The sequence below is a fragment of the Aspergillus melleus genome (assembly GCF_016097325.1).
Source record: "Aspergillus melleus strain CBS 546.65 chromosome Unknown contig3, whole genome shotgun sequence".
Lineage (NCBI taxonomy): Eukaryota > Fungi > Ascomycota > Eurotiomycetes > Eurotiales > Aspergillaceae > Aspergillus > Aspergillus melleus.
This window is the reverse complement of record NW_025763372.1, coordinates 1,071,181-1,098,407: the sequence shown is the minus strand read 5'-3', so window position 1 is coordinate 1,098,407 and position 27,227 is coordinate 1,071,181. Positions and strand designations below refer to the sequence as shown.

Genomic DNA, 27,227 nt, shown 5'->3' with positions numbered 1-27,227 from the left:
ATCATCCATTTTTACCCCACATGTCCAGACTAGATCAAGTTTCCACGGAGCTCCTGCTCCCGCTCAATCGCCTCGAACAACGACTTGAAGTTCCCGGCTCCGAAGCCCGAGAAGTTGTGTCGCTGGATAATTTCGATGAAGACGGTAGGACGATCCATCAAATGCTGCATTCAACCGTTAGCGCGCACTCCAGAGACCGGTGTTGGATGAAAATCAAACATACCTTGGTGAACAACTGCAACAAATACCCGCCCTCGTCGAAGTCGATCAGAATATCCAAACTGCGGATCGTCTCGAAGTCCTCGTGCAGCGACAGACCAGCCTTCTTCAACCGGATCTTCATGCTCTCGTAATACGTGTCAGGCACCTTGATGAACTCCACGCCACGAGCTTTCAGGTTGGTGATGTCGCGGATGATATCGTCGGTCAGGAGAGCAATGTGTTGCACGCCGGCACCGTTGTAGAAGTCAACGTACTCCTCGATCTGCGACTGCTTCTTGCCCTTGGCGGGCTCGTTGATGGGCATTTTGACGACCTCGTTGGGTGAGGCCATCACGATACTCTTGAGCGCGGAGAACTCGCTGTGATTTGTTAGAGATGCTCTGTATCGACTGGCAATTTTGGCGAGACTTACGTGCAGATGTCCTTGTCATCGACGGACCAGAACCGATGGAATCCAAGAGCCTTCTCATAGCTGCGGAACTGTTAGTTCAACCTGCATATTGGCAGAGTGGTGACGTGATGTGACATACTACTCGCAGATCTTGTCCATCTCATCCCAGTCCTGGTTCCCAACACAGTGGTCGATCTGAAGCAAGCCGACGTCCGGCAGCATACACGAGATCGGATCCACCTCGTCCACGATCTTATAACCCGGCAGGAAAAGGCCGCGGTACGCACTGCGCTCCAGCAGCGTGTGCGTCGTCTGCCCATAGGTCTGGATCTGCGCCAGCTTGACTTCCCCGTCCTCGTCCTGCAGCACGCGAGGAGAGAAGACGGCCTTGGCGCCATTGCTCACGGCGGCGTCGAAGACGGCATCCACGGAATCCACCTCGAATGCAACGTCCTTGACCCCATCGCCGTGCTGCTCGAGATGGTGGTGGATCTCTCTCAGCTCCTCCTGCTCCGAGGGTGAGAATCGGTCGATCTGGTCGAGAGAGCGGAGTGGCGAGGTCAGGATAAAGGTGATGTCTCCGTTGCGGATGACATGCGAGCAGATGGCGCGGCTGCCGGTCTCGAGGCCGCGATATGCGATGCGTCGGAATCCCATGCGCGTGATGTAGTATGTCGCGGCTTGTTTGGCATTTCCGACGTACCACTGGACGTGGTCATAGCCCTTGTAGCTGGCTAGACTGTTGTCGATGGCAGGAGTTCTGTTTGTAGGGGGTGGCGAGACGGCTGTGGGGGCCATGTTGAAGAATGGTACAAGCCTAGAGATAAGATAGAGTTGTTTTCAGGGGTTTATCCACGATAAAACAATCTGATTGTATTCTTAGGCTCTTAGCATTTCTGTGGAGGAGGATCAAGACGAGAGAGACACAGAGGGCATATATAGCTTCTGGATCCAACATGAACGAGTAACATCGATCAATAGAAATCCCGGCTGACGCAGACACGGGTATCTCCTGTAGATCCATGGGAGCCCCAGTCACAAACCACGAACTACCCGGCGGATGACAATAATAATGAAGCCATTGGGGGAGGCGACGGGTGGTGGCGGATGTTGGCAGGCAACCGACGGCTGGACGCGGGTATTTCACAACACCCGCCCAGCTCTGAGATCATAACATCCCGTGCGTTGCCTTCGTATCGCCATCGGATATTTCCTGCAGGGATCTATGAAGCTAATCTTATATTATATTCTCCGATACACCTCCTCTCTCTGGTTCTACACAGCAACCCAATCCAGCCAAGATGACCACCATCCAGCCCTCCCGTCCGTCTCTCACCTCCAATGACTCCGCCGTCCTCCAGGCGCTCTTTGACGCCGAATCCTCTCCCTCTGCGGCTGTCACTATCGACCCTTCTCTACCTGCGTATCCAGTCCACTTGAATCTTCCAGGCCCGGACTCAGAGGCTTTTGAATCTCTCAAACAGCGCGAGCTCTCCATCGTGCGCTCCCTCCAACAACCTACCTCCACTTCCAATACTACCACAACCACTCTCCCATCCCAAACTATCCACTCAGCAATCCAAGACCTCGACGCCCTCATCACCGAATATCCCACCTATCCATCCGCCTACGTCAATCGCGCACAAGCTCTCCGTACCTTAATCGACCACCAATCCACTCCCCCCAGCACCAGCTCCTCAACCTCAAACCAAGAAGACCAGACCTCTTCTACCCTCTTCTCCCCCCAAAACGCCCCCCACACAACAACCCTCTTCAACGACCTCAGCCAGGCAATAACCCTCTCTACGCCCCTCTCCCCCGCAGACCCGGCCTCGTCCACACAAGCGCGCATCCTCGCAGACGCGCACACTCATCGCGGATACCTGCTTCTCCGCGCGGCGCGATGGAAGCGCACGCATCCGGACAGCGAGTCCGGGCCTGAGAAGCTTCGGGGTGTGGAGCCGGACCAGCTCGAGGAGATGGCGAGTCGCGATTTCTTTATGGGAGGACGGTTTGGGAATAAGGTTGCTCAACAGTTGGCCGTGCAGACGAATCCGTATGCGAAGGCTTGTGGGGCGATTGTTAAGGAGGCGTTGAGGAAGGAGATGGAGGGTGGGGAGGTTTGAGTTGGGTTAATATGTGTGTGTGTGTGTGTTTTAGCCTGCAGTTGGTGGTGTTGGGTGCTTTTGCTTGGTGGTTAGTTTGAATAGATTTGTTAAGGAGATAGGGTTAGCATTATCATATGATGCAATGAGATTAGTGACAGACAAGCTTCCCGCTGGAATGCAAATGCTTGGCCAATGTCTTCAAGTTCTTTTGCTTTTACAATATATTGTTGGGAACAAAAATTCTCTGGTGTAAGGCATAAAATGCATTGAATCCGTCGATAGATGGGCATAATTTGGTACTCACCGAGTATTAGAAGACAGTATAGGATACGCATGTGTGTATATTGGTAAGCGCATATCTGTTGACTACGCAACGCTGAAAACACTTCATCATTTGTTCAAACAACACATGGATCAAATTGATATCATAAAATAACTATACACACTCAAGCCTTGTTCGGGTTCTGGAAATGTCTCTTCAACGGCCGCCAGCTATGTTCATTATACTCCTCCTGCACCTTCTGACACGTCTTGAGTCCCCATTCCGATACGCCCACCATCAAAGAACTGTTCCAATTAGCCTTTATTCAATACCTCTTCTGGAAAATGACTTACCTTTCAAACATGAATGCCATACTCCCATCCCCCACCTTCAGCGGCTTCAACTCCGCGTTACTCGCCCCCTCGTAGGCATCCGAATCCGGGCCGTGAGCACTCATCACATTATGCAGACTCGCTCCGGCAGGTTGGAACCCACCGCCCGTCTTCGCATCGTAGTTCCCAGTGATCAAGCCCATGAACTCGGACATCGTGTTACGATGGTACCATGGCGGCCGGAAGGTCTTTTCAGCCACGAGCCACCGCGGCGGAAAGATGACAAAGTCGGCGATGGCCGTGCCCTCGTGGTCAGAGGGGCCGGTGAGAACCGTGAAAATGGACGGATCGGGGTGATCGAAGGAGATCGATCCAATAGTGTTGAATCGTCCCAGGTCGTACTTGTAAGGGTAGTAGTTGCCGTGCCAGGCGACGATGTCGAAGGGGCTGTGGTCCTGACGTGCCGAGAACAGCGTGTTGGCGAATTTGCTGTAGAGACGGTATTCGGTCTCGTCGTCGTCGAAGGATGCTACCGGGGCTTGGAAGTCGCGGGCGTTGGCGAGACCGTTGGATCCGATGGGTCCCAGTTCGGGGAGTTGGTAGTGTCCCTGGTAGAGCTCGCAGATGTATCCGCGTACAGGACCTGTGGGGAGAGTCACCCGGTATCTGACATTAGGTGGTCAGTCTGGATGCTAGCGGAAGGAGGGAAGAAATTGCATACCGGACACCTCGAGGAATCACGCAGATTTCGTTCGGACGAACGACTAATCGTCCCAGCTCGGTCTGAATATCCAATACCCCATGCTGCGGTACGATCAAGAAATCTCCGTCCGCCGAGTAGAACGCCTCCTTGCCCATATCTTTCCCCGCAGCGTATAGAAGAATCCCCAATCCTTGCTTCAGGGTCGGGTCGCCCGCTCCCGCGACGAGGTGAAGACCATGTACCCAGTCGACCTTCTCGTCTAGGTCGAAGGGGTTCCACCGCAGCTGGTTGGGGATGTGGTGCAGTTTGTGGGTTTCGGTCGTCATGCGCGTATGGTAAGAGTCGGATTCCTCCGCCACGAAATTCTCGTGCGACGCAGCAGGGATGATCCGGTAGACCCAGGTCTGTCTATTCTCGTGTCGAGGGGCTGTGAAGGCCGTGCCGGACAGTTTCTCAGCGTAGAGACCCAACGGGGCTTTCTGGGGGGAGTTGTGCCCCACGGGGAGAGCTCCGGCGATGGCTTCCGACCTGCAGAATCAGTTAGAGCCAAATCCATGCGAAAAGATCTATCACATACTCATGATACGAGTCGAAGCCATTCTGGTAGGTGTAGGGATCAGGGTGAGAGAATTCGGTGACGGGCATGATGTCTGAATCTCAGGCGGGTAGGGTTGCGGTTGAATGCAATAAAGAAGACTGGTCGGTATATCGACGAGAGTGTCGTGCTCGTTTTAAGAGACGACGCCATCACCATCAAGTCACGAAGGCACGGAGAGCGCGGGAATTGGAGAGCAACGGCCAAGTCGAGCTGATCTTCCGTGGCTCAACATGCGGGGATGGCGGAATTGGCTCGAAGCCCAACAGCCGGCAATAAGCGGGGGCGGGACGGTTCCGCGGCGCTCGTCATGAGGGGAATTTACCCCGAATGGAATTGAATTTATTTGTCCCGCCGGCTGTTCTCGATCTTGCTTTCTTTCATCATACGATTCTCCTTCGTATTCATCCTCAGTCATGGTTTCCTGGTTCTCAATCCCCAAGAACTCGCCCTTCTCGTTGGCCAACATCCCCTTTGGCATCATCTCCTCCGCCAACGCCCCCGCGCGAGTGGCCGCCATCGCCATCGGAGACCATGCACTGAACCTCAGCGTCTTCGCATCCTCTGGCGGCTTTTCCCAGCTCCCAGCCATTCAGTCTCATCTCGGCGTCTTCTCGCAGCCTACGCTGAACGCCTTCGCGGCGCTGGGTCGCCCCGTGCACCGCCAAGTGCGCGAGTACATCCAGAGTGTTTTCCGCGCCGACACAACCCTTCCCCAGATCCTTAAGGACAATGGAGCTCTGCAAAAGGATGCCCTGCTCCCCTTAAGCGAGGTGACCAACCATGTCCCCATGCAGATTGGTGACTATACCGATTTCTACGCGGGTCTGAACCACGCATACAACGTGGGTGTGCTGTTCCGCGGGCCCGAAAATGCCCTCCAGCCCAACTACAAGCATCTGCCCGTCGCATACCACAGTCGTGCCTCCTCCGTCGTCACATCCGGCACACCTATCCATCGCCCCAACGGTCAGATCTTGACCAACCCCACGGCAGACCCGAAAATCCCCGCCTTCTCTCCTTGCAAGAAACTTGACATCGAGCTCGAGCTGGCGGCATTCGTCTCTAGACCCAACACCCTGGGCCATCCAGTCCCCATCAGCGAGGCTGAAGACCACATCTTCGGTCTCGTGCTCATGAACGACTGGTCCGCTCGCGATATCCAGGCATGGGAATACGTGCCCCTGGGCCCATTCAACGCAAAGAACTTCGCGACGACCATTACCCCCTGGGTCGTGTTGCTTGATGCCCTGGAGCCGTTCCGCTCGGCAGGTCTCGAGCCCGGAGACCGCGACTCGCTACTCCCGTATCTGCAGGAGAAGAAGGCCGCAAATGTCTACGATATTCCGCTCGAGGTGGAGCTCACGAGCGCCGGTGGCAAGCCCACGCTCGTCTCCCAGTCCAATGCGAAGAATCTGCTGTACTCGTTCCCGCAGATGCTAGCTCATCACACTATCACGGGGTGTAACATGAACCCGGGTGATTTGCTAGGCAGTGGCACGATCTCCGGCACGGAGCCGAAGACGCAGGGTAGTTTGCTGGAGCAGACGAATGGGAAGAGTCCGATTACGTTGGCGGATGGATCGGAGCGTATCTTCCTGGAGGATGGCGACACGATCGTTCTTAGGGGTAAGGCGGGTACGGAGGGTAATTATGTTGGATTTGGAGATTGTACGGGGACGATTCTTCCGGCTGTGAAGTTGGAGTTTTAGTTTGACAGTCGGGATTATGCTCGTTGGACGTTCAAAAGAATGTTTAATTTGTGATAGCTATACCTGACAAGGATGAATAGATTGAACCATTTTCTTTTCATTTCTTTTCGTCTCCTTCACTACCACAGAACGAGACACCATAGAAGCCCAAAGGGTCACCGACTAACCCTTCCCATAGACCCATGTATAATAGATAAATCAAACCCTAAACTCCTCCGGCGTATCCTCCTGATTCCTCCAATGTCCCAACTTTACAGCCTCCACCTCCTCCAAGTTCCTCGCAACCCTATCAATAGTCGGATATCTCTCCAACTCAACCCCGACTCTCTGAGCGCCCCAAACGGCCGGAATCAAGCACACATCGGCCATAGTCACCTCATCCCCCACACTGAACCTCCCCGCCGACTTCTCCGCAATCGCCTCATACGCCCGGAACCCGTCCTCGATCAACTCCTTCGACCACGCACTGCGGTCGACACCTAGCGGGGCCACGCGCTTCAGGATCCGCAGGTTCGTGACGGGCTGGACGTCGCAGGCGATGATGTGCGAGAGAGTGCGGACGAGAGCGCGCGCGGAGGGGTCGCTGGATGGTGGGAGAAGGGAGGCTGTGTCGGGGAAGGTTTCGTCGAGGTATTCGAGCGCGGCGAGGGATTGTGTTATTTTGACTGTGTGGTTGTTGTCTGATTCGATGAGGAGGGTAGGCACCGTGGCGGAGGGGTTGAGGGTGGTGTTGCTTGTGGAGTGCTGTTCGTCTTTTAGGAGGTTGACGGGGATGGCTGTGTAGGAGAGGTTTTTGAGGGCGAGGGCGATGCGCAGACGGGCGGAGCAGGAGGAGCGGAAGTAGGTGTAGAGGGTTATTTGGGGCATTTTGATGGTTTGATTTGGTTTGAAAGAGAGATGGTATAGAGGTAGTTGGTATAGGTGGGTAATAGGTAAGTATAGGGTGGAACAGTTACTATGGATGCTACAGTATAAATACGCAACCCCGCTTTTAATCCCTAGGAACTATTAAATATCAGTATCTCACATGTAACCACACAAGCCATGGCATTGCATTTATTCCACCACCCCTACAACTACAGCTACAACGACCGGGGATCCTCCCGCGGGAGCATTCCGTCTCCCCAATATCCGACCCAGCGCGACGATTTCCGCGCCTTTCCGAAGGTTACGCTCGTTCCTCCATTTGAATCTTTTCGAATCATTTGTTTCGTTTTTGTATATTTATCACTGATGGACCTATAAAATACAAGGATTCACTTCATATACCAAACTCACTTCGTCCGTACTTTTGGTTTCAGCGTTGGGCCTGGGGTATGGAGGTATGGTCAGCCAGAGCTCAAATGATCACGATGATGGCCAAAGTACTGGCATACAAGCATACAGGCAATACTTCCAACCATTCACTCTGTATGGGGGTCGGGTGAACTTTGCCTAGCTACACCGCCTCCGACGATTTCTTATCTCATACCGGTACCCCTGGCGGCAATCGGAGTCAAAGTGAAGCCTTTCTGGACAATTGTCGTAATGGGGTCTCGCCCACTTGGTGTCTTCAAACTCCCACATAGACGGGCACTTTCATTAACACTTTGGATCACGTCTGCTTCTCTCGTTCAAATGATCAAGTAGGGAAAATGATTCTTCCGCTTCAAGATCGCTTCGTACTCGAAGGCCCTAATGGCGTTCATCCTTGCTATGTGACAGCACCGGCAAGTTGTAGCATCTCCGGCTCGAAGAATGGATCGTACCTACGCCTTTTTCAAGCGCGGACGGCGCGCTCCCTTATCGCACAGCTTGTCATGGCTGTGGATTATATACACTCTCGGGGAATTGCCCATGGAGGTACGTCTGCATGTCTATATCTCGACCAATATGACCCCCACCTTTACTAATTGCATAGACCTTCATCTCGGTAACGTTCTTCTGCGTCTTCCAACCGAGTTTGATACACTCTCGATTGAAGAGCTTTATGGTAAATATGGCGCACCTAGTTCAGAGCCCGTTGTTCGCCAGGATGGAAAACCGCTTGGGCACAACATTCCGCACGAGGCCATTCTTCCGCTGTGGCTAGGAAAGCCTTCGGAGAAAATGACTTCTCCCGAAGCCAGTATTCTACTCTCGGATTTCGGGGAGGCATTCCTGGCCTCCACGGAGGATCGATATGAGTCGCACGCCCCTATTGCCTTTGCACCGCCTGAAGCCGTGTTTGAACCAAACAAGCCCCTTTCCTTTCCATCTGACATCTGGACCCTTGCATGCTCCATATGGTCGATCCTGGGACAGCGCCCGTTGTTTGAGGAAATCCTTGCCACTCAGGATGACATCACGGCTGAACAGATCGATGTCCTTGGGGGACTACCTCTGGAGTGGTGGAACCAATGGCAGGGGAGACACGAGTACTTTGATGAAGATGGAAAGTCTCGTTCAGATCGGCACATTAGGTCTTGGGAGGACCGCTTCGAATCACATATTCAACGTCCACGATTGGAAGCCGGAATCCCATGTGTAGGTAGTGAGGAGAAAACTGCCATTCTGGATATGTTACGATCAATGCTGTCTTTCAGACCTGAAATGCGGGCCACCGCGAGGGATATACTGGAGTGTGAATGGATGATTAAATGGGCACAGCCGGAGTTCAAAGAATCAAAAGTGCCGAAAGGCTCGGGGTGAAGGGGGATTCAATAATCCAATACCTCATAATCACCAGGCACATGCCATCAAAGAACATCATCCAACCTTCGTTGACTGATAGGTGTCGTTTGGATCGAATGCTACGGATCCTTTCTGTTGCTCTTGCGGACCACTACGAGAATGTGTCTCTCGTTTGGTAGTCGTTGTACGGACTGTCTAGCGATCTTCTTTAAATGCCACTCCTAGGTGGTGATAATTGCTTTCATTGATCGATGAATTCTCTAAATTTACAGATAGGGAGGCAAAAAATCTCAAGCTGGGTTTCGCGAAGGCTTTGACGTCGCCATCAATCAAGTACACGAATAAGTAGCAAGTAGGCCTGGAAAATCAATAACAAGTCCATCACTACAATCCCTCTAACTATCCCGCGGAACCCTTCCGCCTCCCCAATATCCGATCTAGTGCGATGATTTCCGCGCCTTTCCGGTGGTTACGCTGCGCAGGGATTAAAATCAGGGTAATCCCAGGGCAAATCGATAGTTCTTTTTCATGGGTTCCTAGTCTTGAAACTAGTAATTTTCTGCTCTAGTGGAGATCTGTGCGGAGGAGCGTGTTAGACGGCGGACTACTACTGGTGATGATTCCGCGCCGTGAAGGGCACCCGATGACATCATATGTAGGGAGCGGGCTTGAATGTTTTGCAGTGCTGTCAGATCTTCGAAAAAACTTTCAGTCATTCACAAATCCAATCGGATCGTGTTCGAGAAGCATTTTTGCTGCAGAATCATGCAGGATGCGATGTGAGGTGTCTGCTGTCGGCATGCAGCTGATGTTATGGTTTCTTTCTACTTCATGCGAGTGATCAAAATTGTATCAGAGTATAGCTTTGCGTGAGGATTAACAGATTAACATGCTTATCAATAATAACCTCTCATTAATCAATCCTCTATCATCAATAATATCAGATATTCTATAGTGACACCTACTGCCGAGACGGGATCCGAGGCGGGTATTTCCCCCTCTCCGCCCGTCGGCAAACACCGGCTATTTTCTGCCGCTTGTTTCATTTTCATCCGCACAAAACACCCTCTCCTGGTCGCATCGAATCTCGGCCCCAGGTCAAGATCTCGAATGTTGACTCTAATTGATTGCATTCCTTGAATCCCACTCCATCACCTAAGGAAAACCCTGATTGGCCCGCTCCGTTATGCGTGAGAATGGAAATCAGGAGACACTCCCGCCCCGGAGATGCCCCCGACCGAACCTACCAGCGCACCTACAAGGCCTGTCTCGCCTGTCGCCAACGCAAGGCCAAATGCGAACTAGGTACCGGTCCGGATGGCGTCTCGCTGGGTCCACCTTGCGCGAAGTGTCGTAGGGAGCAGAGGCCCTGTGTGTTTAGCGAGAAGCGGGCATGGGAGAGGCGCAAGAGGAGAGGTAGGGTGCTTCTGCTTAGACGATATAGATCTAGGTCTATTTCTAGGCGCAGCTCTTGGTTAAGTAACTTGACTGATACATCTGTCCATAGATGCAGGAACATCAGACGATGGGGCTCCCAGAACCCGGCGCAGGTTGTCTAGTAGTTATGCGCGTGACGGGGATGCATCACACCACGTTCGGACTGGCGATTCGAGCGCCGTAGAAGATAGGGGTGTTGAAACGCAAGATGACGATGAGGATATTTTACAGGGAGCCGACTCCTCGGACCAGCACGGTCAGCGGCAGTCAAACGCTTTCGCAAATTCCATGATGCGCACCGTCGTTTCTAGCGGGAATGATGCGCTTAATATCCTGTTCGAGGCGGCTGCCGTGCATAGTCGCGAGAATGACATGATCGAGTCGGAGATGCAGTCGCGTAATGCGCAGAGTCGGTCGCATCGGAATAGGCAAAGCAATGCGTCGAGGGACATGAATGCCATTTCTCCGGAAGCGCTGGCTAAGGCTGTCAGGCCGGTGCCGTTGTCGCATGCGTCGAAAGACGTCCTCGCTGTTTGGGAGACATGTCGGTTTGTTAGAATGGGATGGTTCACTTCGAGGGAGGCCGTGACTTTCATTGATCTGTAAGTGGGTCTGAATCTGTATTGGTATGCGTACGGAGAGCTGATGTGAATTGGGATCTAGATTCTACAAGAACATGTCTCCCCTATCGCCCATCTTGACCGACTTCTACTCAGATCATAGGAATCATGGCTGGCTTGTCACTCGAGACCCCGTTCTATGCTGTACAATTCTGATGATCTCGTCTCGATACCATCTACTGCCTGGAGCCGGAGGAGAATCGAGAAACTTCTTCATCCACCACCGACTCTGGCAGCATTGTCAGCAACTGGTGATGCGACTGACCTTCGGTCAGGAGAGATCCTTGCAGCCGAAGACCAGGACTATCGGAACAATCGAGGCCCTCCTGTTGATATCTGAATGGCATCCGCGGTCTTTGCATTTCCCTCCCGAAAGTGATGGCTGGGACTTTGACCTGGCGTTTGCAGCCCCCGAGCCGAAGGAACCCGACGAGTCATCAACCAGTCGATGGCTAGAAGATATGATCGAGCCTGCACGGCGGTCGGATCAGATGTCATGGATGCTGTTAGGGTTGGCCCTTTCTTTATCCCACGAGTTGGGGATCTTCGAATTGGACGATAAGAAATGGAGCTACTTTGATGGTTACGAAGGGGCCATATCCACGGAGCAAACCAAACTTCGGAGATCACGAGTCCAGAGATTACTTTACGTATATATCAATCAGCTGGCATGGCGCATCGGATGCGTTTCCCTCATGCCACAGAGTCTGAACCACGCCGTCCTCGGCCGACAGGCTCAGCGGGATATGAGCCAGCCTGGAGACCAATGGCTAGCGTTTATGGACTCTTGGATGGACTTGACCAAGCTGGCGAAATCGGTGACCGATATGTTCTTTCCTACGGTCTCATTTGCCCGACAGCAACTGCACACCGGACGGTATATTGATCTGCTGGACCATTTTCGGCCTCTACTCACGAAGTGGAAAGATGCCCACCTTCAACCACACCGTAAGTTCGAGCTTTTCCCGTCCTGATGTATATCACTGACCCGAGCAGTACTCAACGAGCAATTCTACGACATCCTCTTTATTGAGTATCACTTCGTACGCGTCTACACCCACTCCGTCGGCATGCAGGCAGTAGTCGAGCGCGTCCTCGCCGACAGCGATCCCAACGCCGACGAAGTGCGCGCCATGAACATCGACCCGATCGACTACGAATACATCCAAGAAGTCATCGAAGGGTGCTGTCAGATCCTACACAAAGTCAACCAGCTCTCCAGGATGGAGGTACTCCGCTTCTCGCCCGTGCGCATCTTCCTCCGCATCACCAGCTCTTCCATCTTCCTCATGAAAGCCCTAAGTCTAGGGACGCGTCAGGCCAAGCTCCGCGAATCGCTCGACTGTCTCGAACAATGCTGCCAGGCCCTGAGGTCAAACGCTCTAGATGACATCCACCTGAGTACCCGCTACGCCACCCTGTTGGAGCTGCATGTGGCGCGTCTGCGGCGCAATCTGCTCGCCTCCTCCAAAAGTATAAATCTCAAGACGAGCCATGGTAAGCGCCGATCGTCCACAGGGCCCCTACCCAACCCCGACCTAGAGACTCCTGTCATGGACGAGTCGCAGAACATATCGGCGGTGGGCCTTGTGCCGTCACTCAATGATATTGCAGCCGACGATTGGCTTTCTTTGCCGTTCGACCCGTCTATGGCGCCGTTTGGCATCAGTAGTGGCGGGCAGTTCCCTGCGTATGAAGGTGGAGCTTTAAATTTTATTTGGAATTTGCCTTCTTGAGCAAGTATGCTGGTCTAGGCGGGATATTTGTCGGTTGTAATGATAATGATGATGTTAGCTGTATAGTCCGAGTGATCATGAATGATGAGATATGTGTGTCGACTAGTTTAGGGCTCCATCTGGGGTTGGTCTCCAGTGTCTCCGCATGAACAGCTCGAAATTCCACCGAGAATTGTCTTCTTAACATAATGTTCTGGAATGGTCTGAGGGTTTAGCAGGAAGCATAATTGGGGGTTTCCCGTCCGTGCAGATATATTGATTGAAATGCAAGAATGTATACAAATATAGAAAGAAGTTTCCAGATTAGCGATTCGGTAGTTAGATTGCGTATTGAGCACGGACAGCTCATTCAGCCCATCTAGTCCCTTTGTCTCATCTGTAGGAAAACTCTGTAGTTGACAGGGATCGGAAGGATGAGGAAGCACAGGCCGGGGAAGAAAGGCGACACATTTTCGCCACTCGAAAGAAAACCGGGGAAAAATCGGAGGTCTTGGCGTGTCCGGGTTATCGGCACGTGATGTCAGGTCACGTTTTCGGGGGCGACAGAAAAAGATTGACGGAACTTCCTCATCGCCGAACCTTCGATCTCGACTGCGACCTTCGACCCCATCAACAACTCCGCTCGAGACCACCCCGTGTGTGTTTTCTGTACAATACCGCATTCTTTTCTTTCAGCTGAACTCGTCGATTCCGGTTTCGTTGAATTGTCGCTCCGGATTACGCCTCGCCTTTTTCGGTCGTCCCTCGTCATCTCCCTTCTCTCTTCACAATCACAATGGATCACTCCCGCGACCCCTGTCCCTGGGTTGCCCTGAGCGACTTTGGTGGTGCTTTCTGTATGGGTGTATGTTCCTGACCGACTTCTTTTGTTCGATTCCGCTTCCCCCCGATACTGACGACGTCTTTGTTTAGGCGATCGGTGGTGCCGTCTGGCACGGTGTCAAAGGTTTCAGAAACAGCCCCTACGGCGAGCGACGGATAGGTGCCATCACAGCCATCAAGGCTCGCGCACCCGTTCTCGGTGGTAACTTCGGTGTCTGGGGTGGTCTGTTCTCGACTTTCGACTGCGCGATCAAGGGTATCCGGAAGAAGGAGGACCCTTACAATGCTAGTATGTGGAAATCTTCATCGCTTTTGTCAATCTTGCGAGGGGTCTTCGTGCTGACCTCTAATAGTTATCGCTGGTTTCTTCACCGGTGGTTCCTTGGCTGTCCGTGGTGGTGTCAAGGCTGCTCGAAACTCGGCCATCATGTGTGCCGTTTTCCTGGCGGTCATTGAGGGTGTCGGTATCGGTTTCCAGAGAATGATGGCCGACAACACGAAACTAGAGGTACGTTGACTGGATTGCGTTTGAATTCAAAGGCAAAAGATGCTAATCAACTATTGCTTCCTACAGCTCCCTCCTCCCCCTCCTTCTCCCGAAAAGGCCGTCGCCTAAACTTCTCCGACGACCATCCTATGATATCCCGTCGCTGTGTCCGTCTATGCTATATTATTATCTCACGTCTCTCTTCTCAGGTGTTGGGTGGGTCATTTGGGCTTCAGTATAGAGGTTGCGTTGTATTGTTGCTTCTATCAGCTCTCGACTTCTTTTTCCTCTCTTCTATTTTACACTTATTTATTACATCTTATTGTGGAGCATGTTTTATGGCGATTGGATTGCTCAGCCTTTGCATCCCATGTTTTTTTGTGACCGGAGACGACAAAAAAAGCGGAAGTGCCGGCTGGTCTTGTACATTAACTTGCTAACAGGAATAATGCATCAAGTTTGTTGTTAGATTCGGAAGTTTATCTGCTGTGGCTTTTAGACCCGTGACAACTAACTCACTATTTATAAATCTAACCCCTCTCTCTTTAGCATCGCACTAACCATCCTTACCAACACACCATCCCATCACAACCATCAACATCATCTTCGAACCACCGATCGACTCCCCCGAAAATGAAATATAAACCCACGCTCATCATCCACGGCGGCGCCGGCGCCCTCTCCCGATCCTCTATCCCTCCCGACCTCTACGATCGATACCACGCCTCCCTCCTCGCCTACCTCCGCTCGACTCGCGATCTCCTCAACTCCGGCTCCTCCGCCCTCGACGCCGCCGTCCACGCCGTCTCCCTTCTCGAAGACGACGAACTCTTCAACTGCGCCCGCGGCAGCGTGTTCACTTCCGCCGGGACCATCGAAATGGAAGCCTCGGTGATGGTGACGTCGGTGAATAGTCCTGGTCCCGGCTCAACTAAACGCGGCGTCGGCGTCATCGGGCTCCGTAACGTACGGCATCCGATCCAGCTCGCGAGGGAAGTTCTTCTACGGGATGGACTTGATGAAAATGATGATGGCGGAAGCATGCATGCACAGCTTTCTGCGCCTTATGTTGAAGACCTAGCTAGGCGGTGGGGTCTTGAGTTTCAGCCTGATGAGTACTTCTGGACGAAGAGAAGGTGGGATGAACATGTACGGAAGTTGAGGGGGGAGGGACAGGGGCAGAGACGGACTGATAAGCAGGGTTCTTCCTCTTTGGTCTCGGATTCCGATACCGATGACTCGGTGTGCGATGGCACTATAGATTCGCAGGTAGCGGTGCCGGGTGGCAAGGTACTTGACCCGGATCTTGACCTTGATCTGAACTCCCTCCCGCAAGGAACAGTCGGCTGCGTCTGTCTCGACCAGTACGGCAACTTGGCCGTCGCGACAAGCACAGGCGGCATGACGAACAAGCTTCCTGGACGGGTGGGCGATACCCCGACATTAGGGGCGGGGTTTTGGGCGGAGAGATGGACTGGATCTTCTCCTTTGGATATCAGGCCTACTTCTCGTCTTCCCTCTTCTCCGCCTGGTCCGTTTTCTATGGAAAAGGAGGAAGAGGGAGAGATATCATTTTCCTGGACCGCTTGTCTACCTTCGTTTCTACGTTCGAGTTATCCTTCTCCTGCATCTTCTTTGGAGACATATACCGACAGACATAAAGGATACACTGATACAGAAGCACACATATACACACCCAAAACCAGAAACCCATCAGTACCAGGTCTACTCCCACCACTAGTATACGATAGAAACGAGAAACAGCCCTTACTCGACCCCTCCTCTTCTTCGCCATACAGCACCCCTTCCATTTCTTCTCTCCCTCGCCCTCCACCTCCACACCCTAACCCTAACCCCCGATCCGGATCCAGATCCAGGTCTCAAACAATAGCCGTCGCCCTCTCCGGCACCGGCAACGGCGACTCCTTCCTCCGGACCTGCGCGGCGCGCACAGCCTGCGCTATGGCTCGCTTCTCGCCGCATACGCATCTTCCCGAAGCGGTGAGGGACGTAGCCGGACCGGGCGGCGAATTGCAGCGTTCAGCTGGGGAGCGATGGGGTAGTGGAGAGGGGGAGGGAGGGATGATTGGGATTGAGGTGAGAGGTGTAGGTGTTGGGTTGGAGGGAGAGGAAGGAAGGTATATAGATGGGGAGGTGGTTGGACGGGGAACGGTGGTGTTTGATTTCAATTGTGGGGGGATGTGGAGGGCTTGGATTGAGGAGGATGCGATGGGAGAGGAGATAGAGAATGTGATGGTGTTTAGGGAGAAGTATTATTAGATTAGAGGCTTGGTATTTGTTTGTATGTAGACCGTCACATCTAGGATGTTTGACCTTCCTAGTTGTGATGGTCGGTGGCAGGTGCGCTTCTACCACCAAAAGACTAGAAGACCAAGTCAACAGACTTGGTACGCGCATCGCTCTATATAGTGGTTCTTCGTGGTCGTCAGTCAGTTCGTCACACTAATGTAGTTTGGTGTACACTAGTATGCAACCTCGCTGTGTAATAGAATTGATCAAGCATTCCATCAATTTCATCGCCAGCCTAGCTGTCAGTACAGGATCGAGAAATTTCAGTTGGATGATTCGCACTAGGTCACCGGAGACGAGATGGCACCGTGAATTAAGCCGGCTATGGAGGGAGTGGCTAAGCTACTGGTTGTGCGCTTGGTGGTATCGGCAGCTATAGATCCCGCACAGGTATACGTAGGTCTGTAGTATCAGATGTTTATAGCAGTATAAAATGCCTACCAGTTCTAATGTCGTCTTACTCCTATACACACTGATACAGATAAACCGTATGCTCCAGGGTTTCAGGGACAAAGGTGTCTGAAATAAAGTTCTAACCATACAGACATATATCCCAGCACATGCTAGCTTGGGCGTAAGAAATTGAATCTGCTTCATAGCCCTATCCCTTACGTGGGCAATCCAAAGCATAGTGGTCCATGGCATCACCTACCATTTCCCAAATCTCCGGCGCCTCCAGAGCTGAGCCAAGCGTTCCACAGTCAGATCTAGCGAAAAGTTTGACAATTGACGGTATATTTCGCAGAAACATTGGGAGCATATCTGCTCCAATTCTTTGCCTGCACAATTGGAGACTGTTGGATGTTTCGCATAGATCCGGAGCGTTCCCATGTCTTGTACATTTTTCCCAGGTGAACTTGGCTAATTGATCTGCCAAGTCCATTATGGTGCTTGAATCCGCGGCATTATCGTTACGCCGTCCCAGGTGTTGGGTAACCAGCCTTTCGGCAAACGGATGAACCAGATTTTCCTTCACGATGTTGTTATAGTTGTCCTCCGTTAAAGAACATCCTTTGCCACAGACACGGGATCCGATCAAGTCGAAGATTAGGTCCGACTGTTGCCTAGCGGTATCAAATGCTTTTAGGCAAGCGAGACCGCTGGCCGTTGCCAGACGCAGCGATAGGATCGAAAGGAGAAATAAGAAGAGGATATTGCGCATCGTACTGTTTGAAAACACCTGATGTTGTATTCCAGGATATGGGGCAAGATGTGGAGGCCGATGTATTGAGCGCGTAGGAAGGTTGAAGGTTCTTAATGGGATATAGCAGACGTGCGGAACTGTTTAATATATCTTGCGAGAAATATACGCATAGAAGCGACTCCCTTGCCTGTGGTACGACGCCTGCAAGCAGAGCTGGGTCTCGATATCCCTTACTGTAGTGATTCCAGGTACCAGGCATTACTTCCGACTAGACTAAAAAGCTCAGCTGGCTGATGGTCAGTCCTTGCAGTGACCTGATATGTCAACACTTACACATACGGAGGTGTGTACCAAAAGTAATCAGACTGCCGCTAGTAATATTGTTGGCCAAGCGGAAAGCTTTTCTGAAGAATAATTTATATATGTGATATCTCATATAAAGACACCTTTTCTGGTTACTACTAAAGTAACCCTTTCTGGTTTAGAGAAGGCTTTAGATAGCTTTATGATATGATTAAATGACCAACTAGACATAGAACAATATGATATATCCATTAAATGTAAGATGTTTACGAAATCTGTCTGCTTGGCTGTCAATATGACTAGTGGCATTCTGATCACTTTTGGTACACACCTCCGTACTCCGCTAATGTCCCTTGCGCTCATGATGTACTAGGGTATGAGAATGTCCCTTCTCATGATCTACCGGGGCAAAATATACACGCAGTTTAGCTTGAAGCAGGGTTGTAAGAAATCGTGTTTATGAATCCTGATAACCAGACATAGGTAATAGTCAGATAGTCATCGCACGAATCAGCGGCCCGTATTAGTTTGGATATGTACAATGTTCCAATCGACGAACGAGGGAGCCTTTTCACTTATGGAGCACAATAACCCGAGTAGACAATCTAGGGATGTGTCTGGAGTTTGGAGGAATGGTGACAATGAGGCTTCGCCGCACAAGCGAAACTCTTGAAGGAAAGATCATCGGTCACTAGTGGCTACGACAATTGCCATAGTTGAAGCGATTATTAACCTCTGAAAGCCACTAGATCAATTCCAAGTAACCTATCGGATACGTACTAGTGCCTTAATTACTGCCAGGTAGGATAATGTTTCTAAGGAATCTGCTTAACTGCGCTCTTGTCCTATCCAATATCAGTGGAACCTAAAAATAACGCAAGGGGTCCATTCTCCAAGACAGACGCTCATCGCTACTAGTCCCCTCGCTAGGGGAAAATGACCTAGTCGTGTACATAAATATCCCATCAGCCCCCTTTCAGTCTGATGCCACACAGGTTCATAAAAATAAAACTCTCTGACACATTTCATTGGTCTATAACCTTCGCGCAGTATGGACGTTGTTGATTTCGAGTTCCAATTCTCTAAGCCGGAAGATGAATATACGCCGCCACCAGGATATTTTAGCATCCTTCCATATCGTGTGTCGAAAACTGCCGCAGATATCATGAATACAGCCTGTAACTACCAGCAAGATTGTATCTCCGTTTTTACTGGCAAACGTGCAGAAGACCTTAAGGGAAAGGGGGGAACCAGCGCTCGCACACATGCTGCTGCATACATGATACCCGAATGCCCACCAGGTCGAGCCAACGAGTTCGCAAAGTTCCTGGAAATGGCGTTCAACTGGGATGGTATAGTACCCAGGAGATCATGGATGAGCACGTATTGGTCGCTGACAAGGGCTCAGACATATCAGAATCGCTTCATGGAGTCGATGTGGGTTTTGCCCTCATCCTAGTCCCACGCCATCAACTCTGATTCCAACTACTAACTGGATGAACAGTACGATGATTTCGATCTGGATATGCAACTGATGCTTTTGTCAATCATCAGAGACGAAGGGTCTGCCGACGTGGAATATCAGATCAACAAAGAAGGAGCTAAGATTCTAAAGAACCTTGCATGTGGGCACGAGCACCTGATTCCCGAATGGCACTCCGAAGTACGAGGCGTCAATAAGGCACACAGGGCCTGCAATTTCGATATGACTTTTGAAGACTACAAGTGTCATCGTCCCCCCTCGTTTGGCGGCAGGTCAGTGTTAACCTTGTTACAGGAATATTGGTGCCCTTGGCTAATGCTGCAGCAGACTATTTTCGCTCTCCGTCGCGGTGGCTTACCCTACGCAGCTGACAAAGGAGGAATTAGCTTCAGTTGAATACATCTTCAAGCACGGGTACTTGAGCGCCGCCTTGACCAATGATTTGTATAGTTTCACGAAAGAATTTGACGAGCAATTAGCGGCCGGTAAACTGCAATTCCTACAGAATGCTGTGGGTATACTCATCCGTGGCTACGGGTACAGTGAGGATGAAGCGATCCACATCATCAAAGAGGAGGTCAAGTGCCATGAACATAAATTCTTAGACGAGTTTCGAGCATGGTACACCTCGTCTGTCCCCAAGTCGGAAGGCTTGAAGAGGTATGTAACCTTCGTGCTTCTCTGCTTTGGCGGTATGTGCCGGTGGATGTCAGAGAGTACCCGCTACAGCGTGGTTTCTTCGACTACCCGAGAGGAGCGAGAACAGCTCCTCCGTCAAGATATTCAGCATGCCCCGTGGAAGCTGAGCGGATACGGCCCGCCTCAACAACAATGCCGGGATACTAAGACGGACCCATCCTCTATTCGACTCTACCACGGTGAGAAGTCGTATTCATTGGAGCCCTTTCTTGGGCCTTTTCAAGCGGCAAACACCCAGAAACTCTGCCTTGAACCGTATGAGTACACGAGGTCCGGGGGCGGCAAATCCACTTTCCCTCGATTCATCGACGCATTGCATGTTTGGTTCCCTGCTCCCGCCGAACCTTTACGGGTGGTGAAGACCGTTCTAGTCAAGATTCTCAACGCTACTCTGATGTGAGTTACCCTAGCCTGATGTCGATAGCCTGACCCCATGGCTAACCAACGAGAAGGATGGATGATATTCAGGACCGGTCTCTCTTCAGACGTGGGTTTCCAGCTGCGTATACCGTGTTTGGAATCAATCCAGTAATTAACAGCGCTACTTATCTCTATGCCAATGCCGGGGAGATGCTGCTTCACCTAGAGGATAAGCGATGCGCGCAAGTCTTTTTTGGTAAGCAGAGCTTATTCATTGGGCCTATCGCGCACTAATAATTGCTTAGACGAGCTCCACACTTTGGCTCATGGGCAAGCCCTTGACCTCGAATGGGATGATCTCACCAACTGCCCGACAGTCACCGAATACATTACTATGGTCGATAACAAAACCGGGGGCTATTTCCGGATGTCGGCTCGTTTAGTTCAGGCAACAGTAGGGTCCTGTAATATGCCGTCTAGTCTCGCCCACTTCATCACTTTATTGGGGCGCTATTACCAAATCCGTGATGATTACGAGGACCTGAAGCCGACGGAGGTAATATTATGTTTCCCTAGCATGCCTTCTCTCCGCCAGTCGACTCAATGCTAATGCCAATTTCTCTATATCTAGCACGGTGCACATTTCGGTGATGACTTGAGCGACGGCAAATTCTCGCTTCCCGTAATTCATTTCCTTCAGAACGCGCCATCTGCCAGCAAGGTGCGCCGCGTACTTTTCCACCGCTCGAACAGCTTTGAGCTAACGACCGACTTTAAACTCTGGATCTTATCCGAAATGAGGATGGCCGGTAGCTTAGCCTATACAGAACACGTCCTGGAAACGCTGTACATTGAGCTACGGAGGACGCTGAGCCAGGTAGAGGCGGAGCTGGGCCCGAATAAACTGATGAAAGTATTTCTTCTTGCCCTGAAAGTATAACAGCCAGTCATTCCAATGGCCTTGTTCTTTCTGCAAAGGAGCGTGGGTTCTATAATGAGCGAATGAGGTTAAGTTGTGTATCATGCGCTACTTCTTTCATCATCGCTCATCTACGCTGTGACAGTAATTTCCAACTGCCGCCATGTTATTTTGAACTTGCGAGGGCGCTCGGCGCCAGAACAATCTGTCATTCTTAATCTTAGGTGATTAGTCTCATGGTAGATATAGAGAAGATATGACTGATCCAACCTTCAGGGACAACGTAGGTGACCCAATCGTGTATTTATGTTCTCCACATCTCTGGATACAATCAACTTCGAGAACCTGGAGAAAGACATGTAAGCCGATCAAAGTCTTCGATCTGGCGAGAAAGTCAAGTATGTATGTATGTATGTAAGATTGATGGAAAGGAGTGGATTCTGGTTAGATTGTCAGGTATAATACATTGAAGAAATAGAGCAAAAGAAGAGAAAGTCGTTTGCTGCCGAATTCAATCATCTTCTTTATAACCCCATCACGAAGGATCGAGTTTACCACCCCTCCAAAACACTCATCTTCACCAAAACCCCATCCTTCGGACAAATCGTCGCACCTTGCCTCACCTCTAACTTCTTTCCTGGGTCCGCAAACACCATCTCGAATCGACCCACCAAAGACGCCACCAGACATGCTAGCTCCGCCTTCGCGAAGCCCTGACCGATGCAGCTGCGCGGACCGTGCAGGAAGGTCAGATAGGCGTAGTTGTTCGTCGCGCCGCCGGTGTTGGCGCGGCCCGGACCCAGCCACCGCTCCGGGTTGAACTGGTCGGCGTCGGCGCCCCAGAGCTCCTTGTTGCGGTTGATGACGGTGGCAGCGACGTTGAAGAGCGTGCCCTTGGGGATGTGTGTGTTGACGAGGGTGGTGTCGCGGTCGGCGACGCGGACGGTGGAGGGCACTGAGGGGTAGAAGCGCATGACCTCGTTGCACACGGCGCTGAGGTAGGGGAGCGCGTCGAGAGTGCTGGCGGATAAGGGCTCCGGGTGATCGGTTGAAATGGAGGGGAGGCTGGAGCGGACTTCGTCGCGGAGACGGGCCTGGACGTCTGGGTGCTTGCAGAGGGCGTAGATGACCCATTGCAGGGCGGTGGAGGTGGTTTCGTGCCCGGCGCCCAGGAAGGTCATCATCTGGTCGATGAGCTCTTCTTCGGTGAAGGTGCCGCTTCGGAGGGCGACGGAGAGAATGTCGACGCCGGTGGCGCCGGTGTTGGAGTCGAGCTTTTGCTGCTTCTCGCGAATCATTTGGCGTGCGACACTGCGGATCACCTCGGAGGCGCTCATGATGTCGTCGTTGCGTTTCACAGGGAGCTTGTTGAGCCAGCGGAGGCTTCCGATCATCATCGCGAGGACGTATAGCAGTTTCATGCTGAGGGGAGGGTCAGACATGATCTTCTGGTATTGTTTCTGGAGCTCGTTGTTGGGGCTGCGGAGGGCCTCGAAGTCGTGGTCCATTCCCGCTACTCCGATGATATCCAGCGTAGCTCGAGTGGACCAGGTGCCAATGCAGACGACGTTATCCGTCGGGTCGGCGCGGTTCTTCAGGTCATGCTCGATGCCTTTGGCCATCTCGATACTTTTGGCCCAGAAGATGGGGTAGATTTCTTTGATGTGGCGGTAGGCAAATGCCGGCATAAGGTTCTTTCTTTGTCTCTGTTCCGATGTCAGCTATCGGTTCAACATCATGGTGTCGTGATTCCCACCTTATGTTCTTCACCCTCAACCAACAACAAGCCATGCTCACCCGTGACGCGTGCGAAACTGGCCCGGATGATTTCCGGCTTCGGGAACTCGTACACCTTGTGCGCCAGCAACTCGCTCAAAGACTTGGGGTTAGTCAGGAGCACCCGTTCCAGGTTTCCGGCGATATAGTAGCGGATCAAGCCGTTATTTGGGATAGTCTCGACCCATTTGCGCATCTCGTCGAACGGCGACTCGATGAAGAACGAGCTCGAATTTCCCGTGAGCCATGATCGGTGCTATGGATAGTCAGGACCCGAACACATCCAAGCCAAGGCTTACGGAACGAAAAATTGCTTACCGGAGGCGTTGGGATATGACCAATGGAAGAAAAATACTCTGGATACAAGACCAGCTTGTAAAACAACTTGGCCACGGTTGCGACGAAGGAGAGTAGAAAGAACATTCCCACAGTCGACCGAGTGATCGTGTAGGCCGCGATCCCGATATAGACCGTAGACCAAGGAAGGCCGGCCATGATTGTTTGCTGTGTTCACTGATCAAGGAGAAGAGGACTGTGTAACGAGAAATCTTCGTGTTCAGCGAGATATAGTCTCGTACCACTCTCGGGAGTATGTGTTGAAGAAGAGAAGGTTATCCACGGCCGTTTATATAGGTAGAAACCGATCCGATCGGGGAGATTCAAAGCCGACACGCCCACAGCCCGTGCAGAGGCTTACAGCGATCTCCAACACGCTACCAAAGGTACTGCATCGTAACGGAACTAGCCCGGGCTCCACTTGTCGCGGTCTTCCATGATGTTTTATCTCATTCATCCACGAGGATTGGGTCCGGAAAGTCATCGCGGCCGCAGACCTGAGAGCACGAGGACCGGGATCGTAAGATATCCGACCGTTACTGATCGGGTTTTAACGTGGCTTGGAAGTTGGAGGGCAGCGAGCATCAATGAAAGGATGACAAGAAGAGAAGGATTCCCGTCGATACAAACACGTCGGTGCTGATTGGCTCGCACGTGAGGGTCCGCAAGGTTGGCTGGATCGGGACTAGTGGCTTGGCGGGTTGTCGAATTGTCCGGGGAATCGCCTGCGCCCTCTTTTGTCGGGTCACTTTCTTAGTCTTTTTGTGTTCTCTGGTGGACTCACAGTGCGCAGTACAACATTATATTATAACTAGAATCCTAGAAAGATTTCATTTCGCCTAACTTTAGAACAACTTCATATCCAAAACCTGTTCTCAGACTAATGAAACACTCTATTTTTATCTCCCCCTGAATATCTCTTACTGACATCTGTGGTTCTTCAGCCGGACCATGAATCGCTTCTCAAATTCCATGGTACCCCGATAAGATAAGCGATAAGATAGGGATAACTCAACCTCGGCGGTGATGAATGCGATTACCAAGCAGCGACTGTCATGATGTCATGCACTGGAATTCCACATTCCATTTATGTCTCTACTGCCCTCCCTTCCTTTCAACACACTCCAGAAAGCATAATAGATCAATCATGGCTCCTCAATTCCACGACATTGTGAACAAGCCCGCCCCGGGCATCCCCTACTTCACTCCCCTCCAGGATCCGCCCGCAGGGACCGCCGCAAACCCTCAATCGGACGGCGCCCCGATCCCCAAACTGTTCCAGCCCCTCTCGGTGAGAGGGTTGACGTTCCACAATCGTCTCGGAGTAAGTTGAAAGAGATCGGGCTCGACTCGAGCATGGCTCTGACAAGCATACCAGCTCTCTCCCTTGTGCCAGTACTCTGCCGACGATGGCCACATGACGCCCTGGCATATGGCCCATCTGGGTGGAATTGCCCAGCGCGGGCCCGGATTTCTGATGGTCGAGGCCACCGCTGTCGAGGCGGAGGGCCGTATCTCCCCTCAGGATGTGGGATTGTGGAAGGACTCGCAGATCGAGCCCATGAGACAGGTGATTGAATTCGTGCACAGCCAGAACCAGATCATCGGCGTACAGATCGCCCACGCCGGTCGGAAAGCGAGTACCGTAGCGCCGTGGCTGTCGTTCACTGAGGCAGCATCTAACAATGCTAGTGGCTGGACGGACCGCGTCAAGGGGCCCAGCGGTGAGCCATTCAGCGACCGCTACCCGATCCCCACGCAAATGACCAAGCAGGATATCGAGCAGTTCAAGAAGAACTGGGTGGCAGCGGTGAAACGGGCCATTCGCGCGGGCGCCGATTTTGTCGAGATTCACAATGCCCACGGATACTTGCTGATGTCGTTCTTGTCGCCTACGGCGAACACGAGAACGGACGAATACGGTGGTAGCTTTGAAAACCGTATCAGACTGAGCATGGAAATTGCGAAACTCACCCGCGAGACTGTTCCCGAGAATATGCCCGTGTTTCTGCGCGTGTCAGCGACGGACTGGCTGGAAGAGGTCCAACCGTCGCAGCCGAGCTGGCGACTTGAGGACACCATCAAGTTTGCGCAGGCGCTGGCAGAGAGCGGGGCCATCGATCTGCTAGATATCAGCAGCGGTGGAACCAACGCTGCCCAGAAGATCAAGCCGGGACCTGGGTTCCAGGCACCGTTCTCCGTCGCCGTGAAGAAGGCGGTTGGCGATAAGCTGTTGGTGGGTGCTGTCGGTACGATTGACACGGGTCACTTGGCCAACTCGTTGCTCGAGAAGGAGGGTTTGGACTTTGTTCTGGTGGGACGTGGTTTCCAGAAGAACCCATCGCTGGCATGGACTTTTGCTGAGGAGCTTAACGTGGAGATTTCCATGGCCAGCCAGATTCGCTGGGCTTTCTCACGACGGGGTGGTGGACCTTTCCTGAAGAAGAGACAAGAAAAGATCTAGACCTAGACATGTTAGAACTTCTTGAAATTTTGATAGTTAGAATTGGGCCGTTGACTGATTATAAAAAGCTTTACATATTTTAAAATGAAGCCGAGGCCGCACATATTGGACGGGGGATCACCACGTAATCAGGCTGATTTTCACTCATTTCTTACCATCTGAAGTACTTCTGCATAAAAAAGGATGAGCGCGTCGATGGTATCCTGTAAGGGGTCTCACGTGGCATGAAGACCACATGTCAAGGTTATAGGAAGTCTAGCCATCAAAAGTCTGCATTGAAATCCGTCAAGTCATCGAGCGCTTGCAAGGGATCTCTAGATTGTCTGAAAGCGGGCAAGTCAATGAGAGTTGTCTCAAAATTTGTGACACTAAAAGCTAGATACAAATTGTTTCATATCCAGGTTCCTTATCCATTGATTTACTAAACATGGAAAGAGCAAAATATATGACTTAGATATAGGCAAAAGAACTACTCAACAAACTGACATTAATTGACCAAAACATATTCTAGGAAAAGATGAAAAATCTATATCAAAAATTAATAATGCAAATATATAGAAATACGTTATGTGAGCCCAACGATGATATCCATCGGCCAACCTAAGCCGCAAGTGGCATCCAGCAACCTGGGAGAGACTATGTAACCTCTACTACCGATACTCCAGAATTTGGGCTGTTATTAAGACCCCCGGTTCACATAACAATCATAACACAAGTTTGGCATTACATACAATCGCTATATTCGGGTCATCGTTTTGATTTCAATCCCAATTTAATAGACATAAATGACGGAAGCAACAAGCTAATGCAAGAGACTCTCTTGTGTCTTTCTTAGCGCTAATGTGTCCGTCGGTCTATTGTTTTGAAATATCTTGTTCTTTTCGACTGCCGCTAGGCTAGCTAGTAAGAATAGATAAAACAGTGGCTTTTCGGACATGCAGATCGTTTACGAAAAGATAGAGTTAACTAGCTCTATACTTGATTATTACTCGCTGTAAACCTAGGCTGCTTATATCGGACCCCTGTAAGATTCCCGTAGAAGGTAAGAATCGTCTCGACGATGGTTCAATAATAACATCCAATCTTCGAGATAATGTTCATTTTGGTTGACATAAGGCACTGAAATATCACGAAAGGCAGCCGTTAATTCAAAAACTGATCAATATTCATCTCGCTGCCTTAGCGCCACAGATTAGTGAATCCCACACTGCAACAGGATTTATGACGCGGTGGCTGTTAGCGAAAACCTGGAGCTCGCTTAAGAGAGTTCTCGGAGGCTCTTTTTCGGGAGTCGGCAACATGTGTATATAATCATAGCTAGTCCACGACCAGTAATCAAAAAGCATTATTTCAG

At 51.4% G+C, this 27,227-nt stretch overlaps 12 protein-coding genes across 12 annotated transcripts; 8 read left to right on the top strand and 4 right to left on the bottom strand.

The window, feature by feature from the left end:
• Positions 1–29: 29 nt before the first annotated feature.
• LDX57_005391 (4-hydroxyphenylpyruvate dioxygenase family protein) lies at positions 30–1,411 on the bottom strand (the record flags this gene model as incomplete). The annotated part of the gene is made up of 4 exons (XM_046087072.1): positions 30–164; positions 224–581; positions 635–694; positions 753–1,411. The coding sequence occupies 4 exons, from the start codon at positions 1,409–1,411 to the stop codon at positions 30–32; spliced, it is 1,212 nt and encodes a 403-aa protein (XP_045943039.1).
• Positions 1,412–1,914: 503 nt separating this feature from the next.
• hmgX lies at positions 1,915–2,739 on the top strand (the record flags this gene model as incomplete). Its single annotated transcript, XM_046087071.1, has 1 exon — positions 1,915–2,739. One exon carries the CDS (start codon positions 1,915–1,917, stop codon positions 2,737–2,739), a length of 825 nt encoding a protein of 274 aa, XP_045943038.1.
• Positions 2,740–3,167: 428 nt separating this feature from the next.
• Positions 3,168–4,663, bottom strand: hmgA (putative homogentisate 1,2-dioxygenase (HmgA); the record flags this gene model as incomplete). Its single annotated transcript, XM_046087070.1, has 4 exons — positions 3,168–3,288; positions 3,337–3,981; positions 4,037–4,546; positions 4,596–4,663. The coding sequence occupies 4 exons, from the start codon at positions 4,661–4,663 to the stop codon at positions 3,168–3,170; spliced, it is 1,344 nt and encodes a 447-aa protein (XP_045943037.1).
• A 366-nt stretch (positions 4,664–5,029) lies between these two features.
• Positions 5,030–6,325, top strand: fahA (fumarylacetoacetate hydrolase FahA; the record flags this gene model as incomplete). Its single annotated transcript, XM_046087069.1, has 1 exon — positions 5,030–6,325. One exon carries the CDS (start codon positions 5,030–5,032, stop codon positions 6,323–6,325), a length of 1,296 nt encoding a protein of 431 aa, XP_045943036.1.
• A 198-nt stretch (positions 6,326–6,523) lies between these two features.
• On the bottom strand, positions 6,524–7,192 carry maiA (maleylacetoacetate isomerase MaiA; the record flags this gene model as incomplete). The annotated part of the gene is made up of 1 exon (XM_046087068.1): positions 6,524–7,192. The coding sequence occupies one exon, from the start codon at positions 7,190–7,192 to the stop codon at positions 6,524–6,526; it is 669 nt and encodes a 222-aa protein (XP_045943035.1).
• A 767-nt stretch (positions 7,193–7,959) lies between these two features.
• LDX57_005386 (uncharacterized protein) lies at positions 7,960–8,995 on the top strand (the record flags this gene model as incomplete). The annotated part of the gene is made up of 2 exons (XM_046087067.1): positions 7,960–8,167; positions 8,226–8,995. The coding sequence occupies 2 exons, from the start codon at positions 7,960–7,962 to the stop codon at positions 8,993–8,995; spliced, it is 978 nt and encodes a 325-aa protein (XP_045943034.1).
• A 1,178-nt stretch (positions 8,996–10,173) lies between these two features.
• Positions 10,174–12,770, top strand: LDX57_005385 (putative C6 transcription factor; the record flags this gene model as incomplete). The annotated part of the gene is made up of 4 exons (XM_046087066.1): positions 10,174–10,393; positions 10,485–11,016; positions 11,078–11,982; positions 12,031–12,770. 4 exons carry the CDS (start codon positions 10,174–10,176, stop codon positions 12,768–12,770), a joined length of 2,397 nt encoding a protein of 798 aa, XP_045943033.1.
• A 775-nt stretch (positions 12,771–13,545) lies between these two features.
• TIM17 (protein transporter TIM17) lies at positions 13,546–14,208 on the top strand (the record flags this gene model as incomplete). The annotated part of the gene is made up of 4 exons (XM_046087065.1): positions 13,546–13,614; positions 13,683–13,881; positions 13,946–14,100; positions 14,167–14,208. The coding sequence occupies 4 exons, from the start codon at positions 13,546–13,548 to the stop codon at positions 14,206–14,208; spliced, it is 465 nt and encodes a 154-aa protein (XP_045943032.1).
• Positions 14,209–14,712: 504 nt separating this feature from the next.
• On the top strand, positions 14,713–16,359 carry LDX57_005383 (isoaspartyl peptidase/L-asparaginase; the record flags this gene model as incomplete). The annotated part of the gene is made up of 1 exon (XM_046087064.1): positions 14,713–16,359. One exon carries the CDS (start codon positions 14,713–14,715, stop codon positions 16,357–16,359), a length of 1,647 nt encoding a protein of 548 aa, XP_045943031.1.
• Positions 16,360–18,887: 2,528 nt separating this feature from the next.
• Positions 18,888–21,318, top strand: LDX57_005382 (bifunctional terpene synthase/polyprenyl synthetase family protein; the record flags this gene model as incomplete). Its single annotated transcript, XM_046087063.1, has 7 exons — positions 18,888–19,188; positions 19,245–19,273; positions 19,341–19,591; positions 19,644–20,414; positions 20,471–20,634; positions 20,684–20,934; positions 21,010–21,318. 7 exons carry the CDS (start codon positions 18,888–18,890, stop codon positions 21,316–21,318), a joined length of 2,076 nt encoding a protein of 691 aa, XP_045943030.1.
• Positions 21,319–21,848: 530 nt separating this feature from the next.
• LDX57_005381 (cytochrome P450) lies at positions 21,849–23,568 on the bottom strand (the record flags this gene model as incomplete). The annotated part of the gene is made up of 3 exons (XM_046087062.1): positions 21,849–23,003; positions 23,054–23,329; positions 23,392–23,568. The coding sequence occupies 3 exons, from the start codon at positions 23,566–23,568 to the stop codon at positions 21,849–21,851; spliced, it is 1,608 nt and encodes a 535-aa protein (XP_045943029.1).
• Positions 23,569–24,556: 988 nt separating this feature from the next.
• Positions 24,557–25,873, top strand: OYE32_3 (NADH:flavin oxidoreductase/NADH oxidase; the record flags this gene model as incomplete). The annotated part of the gene is made up of 2 exons (XM_046087061.1): positions 24,557–24,733; positions 24,788–25,873. 2 exons carry the CDS (start codon positions 24,557–24,559, stop codon positions 25,871–25,873), a joined length of 1,263 nt encoding a protein of 420 aa, XP_045943028.1.
• Between the last annotated feature and the right edge of the window lie 1,354 nt (positions 25,874–27,227).